Below are 16,459 nucleotides of genomic sequence, written 5' to 3' on the forward strand. Positions count from 1 at the left end.
TGCAAACTCTGCAGTGTGTGAGGAGTGTTATTTCATTTAAAACAGCATTTATACAGTGCTCTCAATGTAGATAAACTTTCCAAGGTGCATCCCCCAGGCATAAGGAAAACAGATGCTGAGCCACAGAGGGAGCAATTAGTAAGAGGGACTGAAACCTCAGGCCAGTGAGGGAGTACGTTTTCAGTTTATCCTTATGCATACCACATTTATGAATGCACTTTTTAAAACAAAAACTGCAGTCTGTTGAATAAAATAAGTAGATCTGAAGCTTCCCTTCCTGCAGAAGAAGATTAATAAGGGTGCTATCAAAACTCTGACATCATGCTTATCAGGAAAGACTGGACAGACTGAAGCTCTTTTTCTGGGAAATTGAAGGCTGAGGGATGACCTAATGCTGCCTCACACTGCTTAAATAAGATTTTCTTTTCCTCACCTGACTGGAAGGAATCAAATAGAATCAGAATCAGGGTTATTATCACTGACATACGTCGTGAAATTTGATGTTTTGCAGCAGCAGTACAGGGCAAGACATAAAAATTACAAAAAGTTACAAAAATAAATAAATAGTGCAAAAGAGGAATAACGAGGTGGTGTTCATGGACCGTTCTGAAATCTGATGACAGAGGGGGAGAATCTGTTCCTGAAACTTTGAGTGTGGGTCTTCAGGTTCCTGTACCTCTTCCCCGATGATAATAATATTGGGAAAACTTGGTATATGCATATTATTACAGGAAAGTTGGGGATGGATTTGGGAAGTGACAATGTACTCAAGGATTTTGTAGTGAAAAGGAAGGTTGGAGATAGAGGCTTATTAAGACTGAGGGGAGTCAACGATTTGTTTTTTTTTCTGAAGTGAGAATTCATTTCAGCAAATTGTGAAAGAAACCAGAATGCTACTTAAACAAAATTCCCAATGGTATCAGCTCTTCTAGCAGTGAGGTGGGGAAACTGCTTAACTAATGGAGCCTTGAGGTACCATCACTGCAAAGAACAGTTTAAGATGCTAGCCCACCATCATATCTAAAGCCTAACGATGGGTGGAAAGTACTGCCAGCTTTGCCGGTCATATCCTTATTCTAAGACTGAAATAAAAATAAAGAACATAGTGGTATTCTTAATAATTTAATACAGTGGTGTTAAAATGATGTATTTATAGGTTCGACATGATTTTTCGTAAGTTCTGTTTCTAACTCGAGCATGATTGAGAATAGGTTGAGCGAGCTGGGGCTTTTCTCTTTGGAGAGAAGGAGGATGAGAGGTGACTTGATAGAGGTGTACAAGATGATAAGAGGCATAGATCGATTGGACAGTCAGAGACTTTTTCCCCAGGGCGACAATGGCTACTGTGAGGGGACATAATTTAAGGTGATTGGAGGAAGGTATAAGGGGGATGTCGGGGTAAGTTTTTTTACACAGAGAGTGGTGGGTGCATGGAACGCACTGCCGGCAGAGCTTGTGGGGGCAGATACATTAGAGGCATTTAAGAGACTCTTAGGTAGACACATGAATGATAGAGAAATGGAGGGCTATGTGGGAGGGAGGAGTTAGATAGATCTTAGAGCAGGACAAAATGTCGGCCCATTGTGTCCTGAAGGGCCTGTACTGTGCTGTAGCGTTCTATGTTATGTTCTAACTCATAGCTAGGATCAGAAAGAGCACTCTTACCAACAGAAATATTAATGTTGCACGCTCGCTTCTCATAGAGGTGACACAAGAAATTGAACCAAGTTTTATGAAGTATTAGTAAATGCATTGTGATCGGAGTACTGCCTGTCCCTGATTCCTTTTGTGGATCCTTGAAGATGAAAGTCTCAAGATGGCAATGACGTGGTCTGAAGAGCAGAGACTTAATGTGAAAATCTGGGTTAAAGCTGATAATTTTCCTTCCAACGGTTCTTGTTGTACTGACAGAAATGGAAAACGTTAGCATGGGTATGTGTGTCATTTTCATGGCCTGTGTAGGTGCCTTGGAGTCCAAGGCCCCACAAGCAATCTTCTAGTTGCTATTCCTATTGAGTTTCATGCATCATAAGTTAGTGATGCGCAAGGAGCCTTTTCAAGCAGTCAGACCCATCTGAATGAAAGATGACAAACCAATAAAGAATGAATATAAATGTAAATAAGAATGGGATGGTGTGTATATTATCGCTCTTGCACTGCTGTGAGCTGTTGAAAGTGGAACGCATTACTGCTGTAAACAGGATCTTGCATCTTATTTTCCTTTGGTAATTATTCAGTTGCACCCTATTATCCCCAATCCCCCATCACTAGCAAGTTAAATTTCATCCTCTGGCAGCTTATAATTGAATACTTAAGGTAACAGAAATTCAAAGCCTTTTGCTCTGTACAGCTATCCCAGATGTCCATGTGAGGTTTTAATTTGTGAGATTTTACAATGTTTATAAGACACAAGTTTTACCCATTTAAGGGAATAGTTCTTATTCAGGCATTTGAAGTGAGCAACTCAGTCACTTCCAATTGACAACACTTTTATTTTCTCCAATTTAGAGAACTGCCATATTTCTGTTTGAGGGTTTCAGCCAGATTAAAAATTTATACAAACCCCAGTCTCAGGGTACATTGGAAAATGTCATCATCAGTGGTGATCAGCAGATAATTCATGTACATTGCATTTGTCTTGCTTACATCGCCCATTTGAAAATTGTGTTCTAGTAAATGGGATGTCAGTTAGTGTCTCTCAAGCTTGCATGTCATTTGTTACATTATGGTGGATTGATGCAGCACAGAAGGAGTCCATTCAGTGCATTGTTGGTTCCTTGAGAGGTCTCCATTTGGTGCCCTTCACCTCAAAGACAAGGGAGCAGAAGTAGGCCATTCGGCCCATTGAGTCCACTCCAAAGAAAAGGGAAAAAAGAAAAAGGAATGAGAATTTGGTGGGGCGGGGGGCGCAAAAAAATCTATTCTAACCCCAATTTCCGGTCTTATTCCCACATCCCTTGATACCCCGACTAAGTAGATATCTATCTATCTCTTCCTTAAACGCCTCCAATGATCTGGCCTCCACTGCTGTACGTGGCAAGGAATTCCACATATTCACCACCCTCTGGCTAAAGAAATTTCTCCTCATCTCTGTTTTTAAACCTGTACCCTCTAATTCTAAGATTGTGCCCTCTGGTCCTGGACTCACCCACCAAGGGAAACAGCTTGGCCACATCTACTCTGTCCAGTCCTTTCAACATTTTAAATGTTTCTATGAGGTCCCCTCTCATTCTTCTGTACTCCAGTGAGTACAGTCCAAGAGCCGACAAAGGCTTATCATATGTAAGCCCTTTCATTCCGGAAATCATCCTCGTAAATCTCCTCTGAGCCCTCTCCAACATCAGCACATCCTTCCTAAGATATGGGGCCCAAAACTGTTCACAGTAGTCCAAATGAGGCCTCACTAGTGCCCCATAGAGCCTCATCAACACTTCCTTACTTTTATACGTTATACCTCTTGAAATGAATGCCAACATAGCATTCACTTTCTTTACCACCGATCCAACCTGGTGGTTAACCTTTAAGGTATCCTGTACGAGTACCCCCAAGTCCCTTTGTACTTCTGTACTTTGAATTTTCTCTCCTTCTAGATAATAATCTGCGCGTTTATTTCTGTTTCCAAAGTGTACAACTGCACATTTCTCAACATTGAATCTCATCTGCCATTTCCTTGCCCATTCTCCTAAACTATCTAGGTCTCTCTGCAACCTTCCTGACTCCTCAATACTCTCTACTCCTCCGCCTATCTTGGTGTCATCCGCAAACTTAGCCACAAAACCATTTACCCCATCATCCAAATCGTTAATGTACAAAGTAAAAAGAAGTGGCCCCAACACCAACCCCTGTGGAATAACATGTAACCAGTAGCCAACCAGAACAGAATCCTTTTATTCCCACCCTTTGCTTCCTGCCAACCAGCCAATGCTCCACCCATTCTGTTATCCTACCTGTAATTCCATGACCTCTCATCTCATTAATCAGTCTCTTATGCGGCACCTTGTCGAAGGCCTTTTGAAAGTCTAAATACACAACATCTACTGCCTCTCCTTATCCACCCTACCTGTGATTTCTTCAAAAAACCAATAGGTTGGTCAGGCAGGATCTTCCCTTCATGAAACCATGTTGGCTAGGGCCTATCTTGCCTTGCACCTCTAGGTATTCCATAACCTCATCCTTGAGGATCAATTCCAATAACTTTTGCACCATCGACATCAGACTAATAGGTCTGTAATTTCCTTTATGCTGCCTCCCACCTTTCTTATACAGCGGAACTACATTTGCGACCCTCCAGTCCTCTGGAATCATGCTGGAGTCTATCAATTCCTGGAAAATTATCACCAATGCCTCCGCTATCTCTAAAGCCACCTACTTCAGAACCCGGGGATGCACCTCATCCGGTCCGGGAGACTTATCAGTCTTTAGCCCATTTAGTTTTTCTAGCACCTTCTCTCTAGTAATCGTAACTGAACTCAGTTCCATTCTGTGAGACCCCTGACTAACTGGTATATTGCAGATGTCCTCCACAGTGAAGACCGATGCAAAATACTCATTTAGTTCTTCTGCCATCTCTTTATCATCCATTATAATCTCTCCCGCACTGTTATTGATCGGTCCTATATCAACCCGTGTCTCTCTTTTACTCCTTGTATATTTAAAAAAAGACTCTTAGTATCCTTTCGAATGTTATCTGCCAACTTCCTTTCATACTTCATCTTTTCTTTCCTAACGACCTTCTTAGTTTCTTTCTGCAGGTTTTTAAGTTTCCCAGTCTTCTGTTTTCCCACTAATTTTTGCTTCCTTGTATGCCCTCCCTTTTGCTTTTATTTTAGCCTTCACCTCTCTCATTATCCACATTTGTGCCTTTTTTCCATTCAAAACCTTTTCTCTTGGAATATATCTATCCTGCATTTTCCTTATTACTTGTAGAAATTCCTTCCATTTCTGCTCCGCCGTCCCTCCAGCTGGCTTGCTCTTCCAATCAATTTGGGCCATCTCCTCTCTCATACCACTGTAATTTCCTTTGTTCCACTGAAGTATCGATACACCAGTTATCAGCTTCTCCTTCTCAAAGTTGAGTTTATTATCATGTGCACAAGTACATGTATGCACAGGTGCAATGAAAAACTTGCTTGCAGTAGCATCACAGGCACATAGCATCAGATCAGCAGCATTCACAAGAAAAACATAAATTATTCACAATTTTTACAAGAAAAAAAGCACAATTAGAACAAAAAAAACAAAGTTCACTTTAGTGCAAAGTGATCAGAGTGGTCATAGTGTTGTTAAACTGTAGTGGTGATTAGGGTTTTACCGGTTGGTTCAAGAACCGAGTGGTTGAAGGGAAGTAGCTGTTCCTGAACCTGGTGGTGTGGGACTTCAGGCTTCTGTACCTCCTGCCCGATGGTAGCTGTGAGAAGATGGCATGGCCCGGATGGAGGGGATCTTTGATGACGGATGTTGCCTTCTTGCGGCAGCGCTTCCTGTCGATACTACTGATGGTGGGGAGGGATGTGCCCGTGATGTATTGGGCAGAGTCCACTACTCTCTGCAGCTTCTTATGTTCCTGCACATTTGAATTGCCATACCAGACATGATGCAACCAGTCAGGATACTTTCAATAGTACATCTGTAGAAGTTTGTTGGACTGCTCTTTATTATATGAGCAATCATCTTGATGCAACTCAATCCCAGCTCCAGATCCTTGTGAAGGGAAGGATGGGTAGAGGACAGTACCCTACCATATAGTTTATTTAGCCAGTGTTCATTTGATACCCAGGTCATTGAATAGATCCTCTAAACCTGGCCAAGTGGGCACAGTGAAAGCTGTTGTAGCTTTAGTTACAGTTGATACACCAAGTCTGGCAAGCTGTTGGATGAACACACTTGAATTTCCATTGAGGTTTTACCTCCCCTTTAAATCTCTGCCATCATACGCTGCTTTTGAGAGTTACAGAGAAACACTACAGAGGTAGGGTTTTTCAGATCACATCCCTTCAGTACATTACAAAGTGCTTTCCAGCTAATGAAGTGCTTTTAAGCACTGTGCATGTTGTAAGCATTTCATCCATTACCAGTTTTCTTCCAAATTTAAAAAGGAGAAATAACTCGCTGCATCTGACTAGTAATTACTGCAGTGAGTCATGGCACTAGAAGCCAGCATGATCTGTGCAACCTTGTGTTGTATTTTTAGTTATCTTTTATTTGTGCATTACTCCTGCACGTGACTAGGTGGATAGATTTGTAACGTCACAGACAAGGAACATCTGAGTTAGGATCTAGGAATCCTAACTTGTGCTGTGCTGGACATTAGAATATTTTGTCCTGATCCAACATTAGTTCCTTTAATTCAGCCCATGCTACCACCATGGCACAACTAGCAGAGCTGCTGCCTCACAGCTCCAGTGACCCAGGTTCGATCCTGACATTGTATGGAGTTTGCACATTCTCCCTATGGCTGTGCATGTTTCTTCCAGGTACTCTGATTTGCTCCCACGTCTCAAAAATGTGCAAGCTGGTAGATTAATTGACCATTTTAAATTGCCCTCACTTTGTAGCTGAGTGATAGAATCTGGTGGTGGGAGGGGAATGGAATTGATGGGAATGTCAGGACAATAAAGCAGGTTAGAGTCGGATTAATGTAAAAATAGGTGCTTAATGGTTGGCATGGACTCAGAGGGTCAAAAAGCCGTGCTGTGTCTTTCTATGACCAATTAAGTTGCACTGTTCCTCTCATTTTGGTGGTCTTGTGCTAGCTTTTCTCATAGACTTTGTGTACCCAAACATAACTGAAATCATTGAATCTCAGAAATGTATATTTGCAGGAGGAAGCCATTTGACTCATTATGTGCATGTAAGCTCAAAATGGACATTAGACTAATTCCGCTTGCCAACTCTTGGCCCATAGTCTTGTAAGTCGTAGCTGTTCAAGCTGTCATCCGTGTACTTTTTAACTGTGGTGAGTGCTCCTGCCTCCACCACTCTTCCAGGCAGTGTTCAATATTTCCTCTACTTCTGAGTGAGGTAATATTTCCTTAACACCCCTCTAATTATTCTACCAATTAATTTATATCTATTCCCCTGTTGATATTGTCCTTTCTGCGGTGAGAAATCAGTCATTTCTGCTCAACCTGTCTAGGACTTCTGTAATTTTATACATCTCATAAATTTTCCCTTGGCATTCTTTGTTCTAAATAAAATAACCCCAGACAAGCCAGTCTATCTTTTTTTATAACCATAATTCTCCACCCTTGGCAGCATGCTCATAAATCTCTGCACCTTTCCTGATGCTGTCACATCCTTCCTGTTTTAAGGTGACCAAAGTACTGGAACTGACCAACCAGACTGAAAGAACCCAGTTCCACAAAACTAATAGTTCTAGCAGAAATCTTGGAGTAGACAGTCTAAAGCAGAGGATGGCACTAAGTAACACAGTTGGAGATTAGGTTTGCATTACTCAAGAAAGCTGGGTAAAAATTTAACAATCATTGAACTCTTGTACTGTCAGCCTCTATTGCTGAAAGTGATTTATGGCTAGTAACTATTTTGACTCAGTGGTCACAATAACAATTGAAATGTAATTTTTGATTTTATTGAAGCAATTAGCACACTGAAAGGCTGTAATCTTTAGGATAAATCAGTCTTCAAATTTATTTTTCAGCAGGCTCATTGCACAGAAACAAAGGCAGCAAAACAGTGAATCTTAATTGTTCTTGTATTACTTAGAATATCAGTGCACAAGTTTATGAATGTCTTTGGAATGTAATTCCTTTTTTTGGCCAATTAATTTGATAAACTTTCATTGTCTTTCCAGACTATGATTGTATGTGAGTAAGAGGCTAATGAAAGGCCAGCTGGTGGTGTCTGCAAAGATTTGTGTTGGTGCTGTAGCTCTTCACTATATTTCTAAATGACATGGATGTTGCTAAACACAGCCACAGGTAGAGGTTTGCCATTGACACAAAACAGCATTGTTAATGGTGAATATGGATGTATTAAATTACAAAAATATTAATGAAATAAGATAATACACCAAAATGTAGAAAATAGGTTTCAATGTAAACAAATTTGAGTTCATCAGCTTTAAACCTAAAAGTGAAACAGATTATTTCATTTAAGGTGAAAAGCTGGAAGCAGTTAATGTTCAGAGACTTGAGAATATACAAAATGTATGGGCACTTTCAGAAAATATTAAACAAGGCTAACGGAACACAGGTCTTAATATCTTGAGGGCTGGAATACCTGATGGTAGAAGCTGCACAAAGCCCTGATTGCACTGCTCCTGGAATACTGAGAGCAGTTCTGGGTCCCATAAATATTGAAAGGAACACTGATCTTTGAAAGTGTGCGATATAGATTTATTGGACTATAAATCTTGAATTCCATGGGTTAAATTACAAGAGATTTCATAATCTAGGTTTGTTTTTCTTGGAATTTAAGAGGTTTAGCTTGATTTGATCGAAGTCTTGATAACACTCTAATGGCTGGAGCACTGCCTTGCAGAAAGGAAGATTGTTTTCAATGTCGGAAGTCAGTGACCCCAGCTGCGAGACATTGCTCTGAGGAAATAGCTACCTCCCTTCTTTATCTGCATTATAAGATGAGATTTTTTTATTAGTCACATGTAGCCAAAACACACAGTGAAATGCATCTTTTGCATAGAGTGTTCTGGGGGCAGCCCACAAGTGTCGCCACGCTTGCGGTGCCAATGTAGCAGGCCCACAACTTCCTAACCCATATGTCTTTGGAATGTGGGAGGAAACCGGAGCACCTGGAGGAAACCCACGCGGACACACGAGGAGAACGTACAAATTCCTTACAGACAGTGGCCGGAATTGAACCTGGGTCGCGGGCGCTGTAAAGCGTTATGCTAACCGCGTTCCTTCTGTAATAAGAACAGGTTATTTGCTGATGATTGTATAACACTCAGTTCCATTTACAACACATTATCAAATGAAGCAGACCAGTCTGTATGCTGCAAGGTTTAAGCAATATTCGGGTATGGTCTGATGAGTGGCAAGTAGCATGCACATCACAGAAGTGTGAGGCAATGACCATTTCCAACAAGAGGGAAACTAACCACCTAATCACCTATTGTTGACATTCAATGATATTACCGTCAGCAAGTTCCCCACCATCATTATCTTAGTGGTCACCATTGACCAAAAATTCAGTTGGACCAGCTACATAAATACATTGGCTGCAAAATCAGATAAGATACAGGATACTCTGCAGTGAGTGACTCACTCCCTGACACCCTTCAGCCATTCAAGTTTATTGTCATAGGCATACATACACAGTATATAAATGCCATGAAAGTTAGCCTTCTGCAGCACAGTATATATTGTAATCATTACAAACAAGTTAACATAAACCTAAATTAACATAAATTATACATAACTTGCACAACAAAATAAACATAACGACACTAGTGCAATTTGAGAGAGAGAAAAAGAAGTATAACAGGAAAAAGAAAAGTCTATATTTTCGCCATCTAGAAGGACAAGTGAGGAAAGTGATGGAATATTCTCCACTCTCCTGGATGAGTGTAGCTCTAACATGATCAGAATTAGGTTTATTATCACAGTCTTATATGATGTGAAATTTGTTGTTTTGCGGCAGCAGTAGTGCAAAGACAAAAAAAAACTATAAATTGCAAAATAAATAAATAGTGTGTGTAAAAGAAAATCTGGACCATTCAGAAGTCTGATGGCAGAGGGGAAGAAGTTGCTCCTGAATCATTGAGTGTGGGTCTTCAAGCTCCTGTACCTCCTCCCTTAGGGTAGTAACAAGAAGAGGGCATGTCCCGGATGGTGAGGGTCCTTAACAATGGATGCCGCCTTCTTGAGACACTGCCTCTTCAAGATATTCCCGATGGTGGGGAGGGTTGTGCCCGTGATGGAGCTGACTGAGTCTACAAAAAAGCCATTCAAAACAAAGCAGCCCACCTGATAAGCAATCCATCCACCACCCTGAACAGAATTTTGTTAGATTTCCCAAACACTAATATCTTGTGACTTTTTTTTTAAATATTTGAAATAGGATGTCAAGATTCAAAGCCACTACGGTCATAGCTATAATGATTCGCTGGCAAGAAAGAGTCACATTGATGACTACAGCACTTGGGACATCGTCAAAGCCACACAGTAAGTGCAAGATCTTTGCAGAAATCTGTCTACTCTGTTGTATTTTGATTCAACATTAGTCACTAAAGATTCTTTAAAAAAAAGCAGCTGAAAGGTGTAGCAGAGCTAATATTTAATTTAAATCTAGCTGACTTCTGTCTTTCATCTGCAAAGATAGATAATCATATTTTGTATCAAGAGCATCAAATTGTATTGTAGAGAGATATTAACAAAGGTGCTTTGCAAGTTTAATCAGACAAAAATAAATGCTGAGGCACAATGGAGCTTTTGGGAGAGGTGGCCAAAATCCTGGTCGAAGAGGTTTCTTTTGAGGAAGGTCTTAAAGGAGTGGGGGAATGCAGAGTGAATTGGTCAGCTCAGCTGCTAAGATGAAGCTGTAGGTATAGCATCACAAGAAGCTAGAATCAGTGATGGAGAGCATTGAGAGATGTTGGGCTGGACTATGTTCCTACATGAATGAGGGCTGAGACCCTTCAAAGGTTTACCCAGGATGGTGGGAATTTCAAATTAGGGCCAATGAGGACCTGGAAACAATACATGTCAGCACGAGAAAGAATGATTGACTGGAGCTTAGTGTGTGATAGAAATGAACTTTTTACAGAGTTCAGGAGATTTGTGAAATCTGTTGACTTAAGTGCTGGTTTGGAGAACTTTGGAAGAGTGAAGTCTGAAGGTAAGGAAGATAGGGTGAGAGTTTCAATGACAGTTAAGCTAAGGCAGGGACGGAGACAGGTGTTAATCAGAATCAGGTTTATTATCACTGACATATGTAGTGAAATTCGTTGTAATATGCAAGTTGGAGAATGTAATGGCCTTTAAAATGGTAATGTGGTATTGCAAACCCTGTTTGAAAATATTTCCTTATTTCAGGTGTTATAATGAATGGGACATGCATTGTCTTAATCAATTGATTTTTGATTTAAAATAAAACATGGTAGGTCTTAAGGACCATTACTGCTAGCAAACTCAGAGATCCTAAACTGAAAATGGTATGGAATTCAGAGTTTTAAGAAATCAACATAGATAAAATGCAAAAATGTGGAGATTTGGGGGAGATTTTGCTGTGGATTATTTAACAATGGTGTCCTCTGGCTCAGGCTGGTTTAAGCAGCAGATGGGCAGAGTTAAGCAGCTTAATGTCGATGTGAATGCTGGAAATTGTGGAGAATTTGCAAATTTCTCAGACAAGCCCTTGGGAAGGGCAGGTTTAATTATTTTTATCACCCGGTTCTTTAAATCAATCTGAATCCAAGCACATTTCTATAGGAATACAAGCAATTTGATTTATTTACCCCACTGAACTGTGAAGCAAAGTTGAAAATTATTTTTGTTTTGCTCTGGTGAATGGAATACTTCAGGTAAAATCAGGTCAGACGTATCTATGCCAGATGCAGACTGAAACTCATCTGCCCTCCCGCCTTCCTTTCCCCTGTCACTCTCCTCCAGATGTAGAAGCCCGCATCACATTAACTGTGTGCTGGCTGGGTCGGGATCAGAGAAGTGGGAGAAATCAAAATAGCTGAATCTTTGGCCATCCTGAATGCAGTGGGTCGAGTGATTTCTGCACCTTACACATCAAATCACATAGATGCCAGGGCCAAGAAAGCTCACTATTGCCTCTACTTCCTCAGGAGGCTAAAGAAATTTGGTTTGTCCCCCATGACTCTCTCCAACTTTTACCGATGCACCATAGAAAGCATCCTACCTGGATGTACCACGGCTTGGTACGGCAACTGCTCTGCCCAGGTTCACAAGAAACCGCAGAGAGTTGTGGACACAGCCCAGCGCATCACGGACACCAGCCTCCCCTCCTCGTTGTCTTGGTGAAGCAGCCGGCATAATCAAAGACCCCACCCACCCAGGTCATCCTCTCCTCTCTCCTCTTCCATCGGGTAGAAGATACAGGAGCCTGAGGGCACGTACCACCAGACTTAAGGACAGTTTCTACCCCACTGTGATAAAACTATTGAATGGTTCCCTTATACAATGAGATGGACTATGACCTCATGATCTACCTTGTTGTGACCTTGCACCTTATTGCACTGCGCTTTCTCTGTAGCTGTGACACTTTGTACTGTTATTGTTTTTACCTGTACTACCTCAATGCACTCTGTACTAACTCAATGTAACTGCACTGTGTAATGAATTGACCTGTACAATCGGTATGCAAGACAAGTTTTTCACTGTACCTCGGTACAAGTGACAATAATAAACCGATACCAACTTCAATAATTCCACAATAGGTGACACAACATTGACCTGTGCCTGCTCAGACCTTGAGTGAGTCCAACCAAGCTCAAAAGAACAATTCCAGTCATGAGACAGAGTTTCATCCCACCATTCAGGGCAGGGGTTAAATGTGGGTCCTTCAGTTAGGATGTTGTCAATTACACTGCACTTCCCCACTCTCTGGTCTTAACTCAATTCCAGATGTGGCTCTTCCCTGGATGATCTGAGGAAGCTAATTTGTTGCCTTTCTGAACCTTTACCATCTGCGTGGTGCAGGTGTTTTCCCTCTATGCCGTTAAATTTCTTTGTTCTAGTTGAATACACTGAGTGCCTCACTTGATCAGTTCAACAGGCATTTAGGCATCAGATCAGATTGATATAGGGCATCAGCCTAATATAAGCCAGACTAGTTAAAGATGACAAGATTCTGTACTGAAGGACTTTACTGAACCAGTTGGGTTTTTAATGAGAATCCAGCAATTTTGTAGTCACTACATCTGGCAACAGCCATTTATGTTATAATTTAAACATTTGAGGGTAAAATCTCCATGTACAAATCTATTGTTTCAAATTGTAGCATGGAAGGATTTACATGAATTGTAAAATTTGGTATTAATCATTTAAGTGTTGCCATGCAAAGGCCCATCTTTTTTGTTTTAAAACTTAGTGTGATAAGCATTTATGACCAGTGAGCAACACGCAAAGCACTGGAGGAACTCAGCGGGTCAGGCCGCACCTATGGAGGGAAATGGACAATTGACGTTTTGGGTCGACCCAAAATGTCAGTTGTCCATTTCCCTCCATAGGTGCTGCCTGACCTGCTGAGTTCCTCCAGTGCTTCATGTGTTGCTCCAAATACCAGCATCTGCAGTCTCTTTTGTCTCCATTGATAGCTAGTCTCTGTGTAGTTATTGCCCACAGACCAGCTGAGTACTTCTAAGGTCTTTCTAAAGTACCACTGGACCTCAAGAACTTTGGGCAATCAGTGTGGCAAGCTGTTTTATTTGCCATTTTATTTCAGTTTTGTTTAGATTTAAATTACAACTCTCCAGGTTATAATGTGCAAGTGTTGTGATGTTTTTAGTTTACCTGCGTCTTTGCAATGCATAAACCCTTTGCCAGCAAACTCTAGCAGGATCAGGGAGAACAATGGAATCGTGACTGACAAAGGAGTTCTATCCTGGCTCGTGACGTTTCTGAAGCTCAGTAGTCTGAAAGATGCTCGGTATAATTGTGATATAATTGGGTGTGTCACAGCAACAAATTTGTTCCAAAAATAATTGTTTCGATTGGAGTCAGGTTGCAAACCCAGAAAATTGAAGCAACATTGGAAAATTGCTCTGGTTTGAGAATGTCCTTGCAGCTGATGTATGAAATGAAAGCAAAAATGCTTAAGGCAAGCAACAACAACTTTGATTTATATACACCTTTAATGTTGCAAAAACCTTTCCAAAATCATAACTGAAACACCTAAGATATTAGGGCAAGTAACTGAAAGCTACTCAAAGTGAGTTTTTAAGGAATGCCTTAATTAAGGAAAGAGATATGGAGAGGCTGAGGGAGAGAATTCCAGAGCTTGGAGATGAACACAGGTGCCAATGGAACAACAATTACTTTGGGTATGAATAATTGAGAGAGGTGGATATATCCAAGGTTTATTGGAGATGACCGAAAGGTGTGAAACCATCTAAAGATTTGAGAAAGGGGAATTTTTAAAACGATGTTACTTCAAAGGGACCCATTAATATCAGCAAGTACAGAAGTGATGTGTTAACTGGGAGTGCAGCTAGATTTTGATTCTGCTGTTGGCTGGTACTGTGAAAAATTTGTCTTGCATACCGTTCATACAGATCAATTCATTACACAGTGCATTGATGTAGTACAAGGTAAAACAATACAGAATGTAGAATAAGGTGTAACAGCTACAGAGAAAGTGCAGTGCAGGCAGACAATAAGGTGCAAGGCCATAATGAGGTAGATTGTGATGCCAAGAGTCCATATTTTTGATGCCAGTATTTTTAGTTTTTAGACTGAAGTTGAATTTTCAATCTTTCATCAGGGAATCTGGTCTCACATCCTTTGGATTATTGGTCCAAATCTTGGATTGTTAGTCAAGCAGCAGAGGCATTGCATGTTCATACCTACTTGTTAAAACAAAGTCATGTAAAAATGCCATTTATGGATTGGCATTTTTATGGCCTATGCTCTGCTCTAACCCAGTTTGGCAGCATGTGAATAAGAATGTCTCCTTTTAGGGAAAGGATTTTGTTCCACTTGATTGGTCTCAATTGGAGAAGGACTTCACCTTTTTATCAGTGAAAAGAATAAGTTGGATCACCAGCACCAGGACCAATCATGCAAGGTTTCTTTGGTTTCTCAAATTTACTGCAGTTTCTTCAGTTTGGTTAATTGTAAAACTGAACAACTGCTGGTTTCTTTTGGGTTTTTAAACGTTGGACATGAGAAATTGTAAATTTAGACTTGCAAGTTTGTTGAAATTGTTTATGTTGTAACTTAATTGGAGAAAATAAGATGTTGATTGATTCAACAAAGTAATGGTTAGACCTTTGGCCAATTTTTTAAATAGTTAGCAAGAAAACAACTGCTGGAGGAACAGCAGGTCAGGCAGCATCCGTGGATGCAGAGGGATCATCAACGTTTCAGGTCGATTTTTTTTTTAGTAGTTAATTGGGGTTGGATATATGTAGCTGCCGTTTTGTTTCTATTGCATACTATGAACTCTGTCTTTGCAAAAAAAAAATTTGTCTTAGCCTTTCCAAAATATCCACCATCTTCTGACTAAGAAGCTGCTGAGTCAGAATCCCAGTGGTATGTGAATAAATGCAAGTTATTTGCTTTCTAAGCATTTATTCTTCGGTGGAAGCAAGATCCCTTGCACCTATTGCTCTCCTTTACACTGTATCATTATCACTGCCACATATATACTGCATAAAATAGTTTGCTTCCAGTGGAGACAAGAATGATTAAGCTTGAAAACATGCTGAGAAAGTCATCCCTGTTGGGTAAAGCTGTATGTGCTATGGAGTGTTTTGGTGCATTGTACTCCGCCTCTGAAATTCTTGTTGATGCGACAATGTAGCAGCACCAACCAGGGATGAATTCCTGGGCAGGTGTTTCCATGTAGAAAGGTTGCAAAAGTAGGAACAATAAATATAAGGCGGTCACTAATTAACCCAGAGAGTAGTTAAAATGTGGAACTTAATACCACAGGTAGTCACACAGTATGGAAACAGACCCAACTGGTCCATCCTGACTAAGATGCCCATCCAAGCTAGAATCATTTGCCCGTGTTTGGCCCATATCCTTCTAAATCTTTCCTATCCACGTACCTGTCCAAATGTTTTATAAATGTTATTGTACCTATTTTTTAAAATGTCTTTTAAATAGTAATGTTTATGTCTTTATGTCTTGCATTGTACTGCTGCCACAGAACAACAAATTTCATGACATATGTCAGTGATAATAAATCTGATTCTGATCTGCCTCAACCACTTCGTCTGGTAGCTCGTTCCACATATGTACCACTCACTGTGTAAAAAAAAACTGCCCCTCAAGTTTCTAATAAATCTTTCCCCTCTCACCTTAAACCTCTGCCCTCTAATTCCTGATTCTTTAACCCTGGGAAAAAGATTGAGTGCATTCACCCTATCTATGCCCCTCATGATTTTGTACACCTCTATAAGATTACCTCTCAGTCTCCTAAGCTGCCTGACCAGTCCTTGAAGCTAATAGCATGCAGAATATTTAAGTGCAAGGTGGGTAACTGCAAGTTGGAGAAATGTGTGAAGGATCAGTTGACATGGTGAGATAAAGGAGGTGAGAGTTGGCTGGCATGGAACATAATTACTGGCATGGAACACACCATTTAGGCTGAGTGGCCTGTTTCTTTGCTATTTTTATGTAACTTTCTGAGTGACCATGTGTACATGTAGTGAGATTTAATAAGGGCAACCTCTTGTTCATTTATGAAAAGTTTTCTGTGTCGTGGACGTGTGGAATGATTCATGGGAACAGTAATGTGGGTTGCATAATCCCGCAATAATCAGTCAAAGTGTTTGTAAGTGAGC

General features: G+C 40.6%; 1 protein-coding gene across 2 annotated transcripts in view; it reads left to right on the top strand.

Annotated features, from left to right (window-relative positions):
• zdhhc17 (zinc finger DHHC-type palmitoyltransferase 17) overlaps positions 1-16,459 on the top strand; it is a 100,631-nt gene that overhangs the window by 27,060 nt on the left and 57,112 nt on the right. For both annotated transcript variants that reach the window (XM_052029909.1, XM_052029910.1), the window contains exon 2: positions 10,039-10,142. In XM_052029909.1, coding sequence (XP_051885869.1) covers positions 10,039-10,142 — 104 coding nt within the window. The remainder of the gene's footprint in view (positions 1-10,038; positions 10,143-16,459) is intronic.

This window comes from Pristis pectinata, chromosome 15 (assembly GCF_009764475.1).
Source record: "Pristis pectinata isolate sPriPec2 chromosome 15, sPriPec2.1.pri, whole genome shotgun sequence".
Classification (NCBI taxonomy): Eukaryota; Metazoa; Chordata; class Chondrichthyes; order Rhinopristiformes; family Pristidae; genus Pristis; species Pristis pectinata.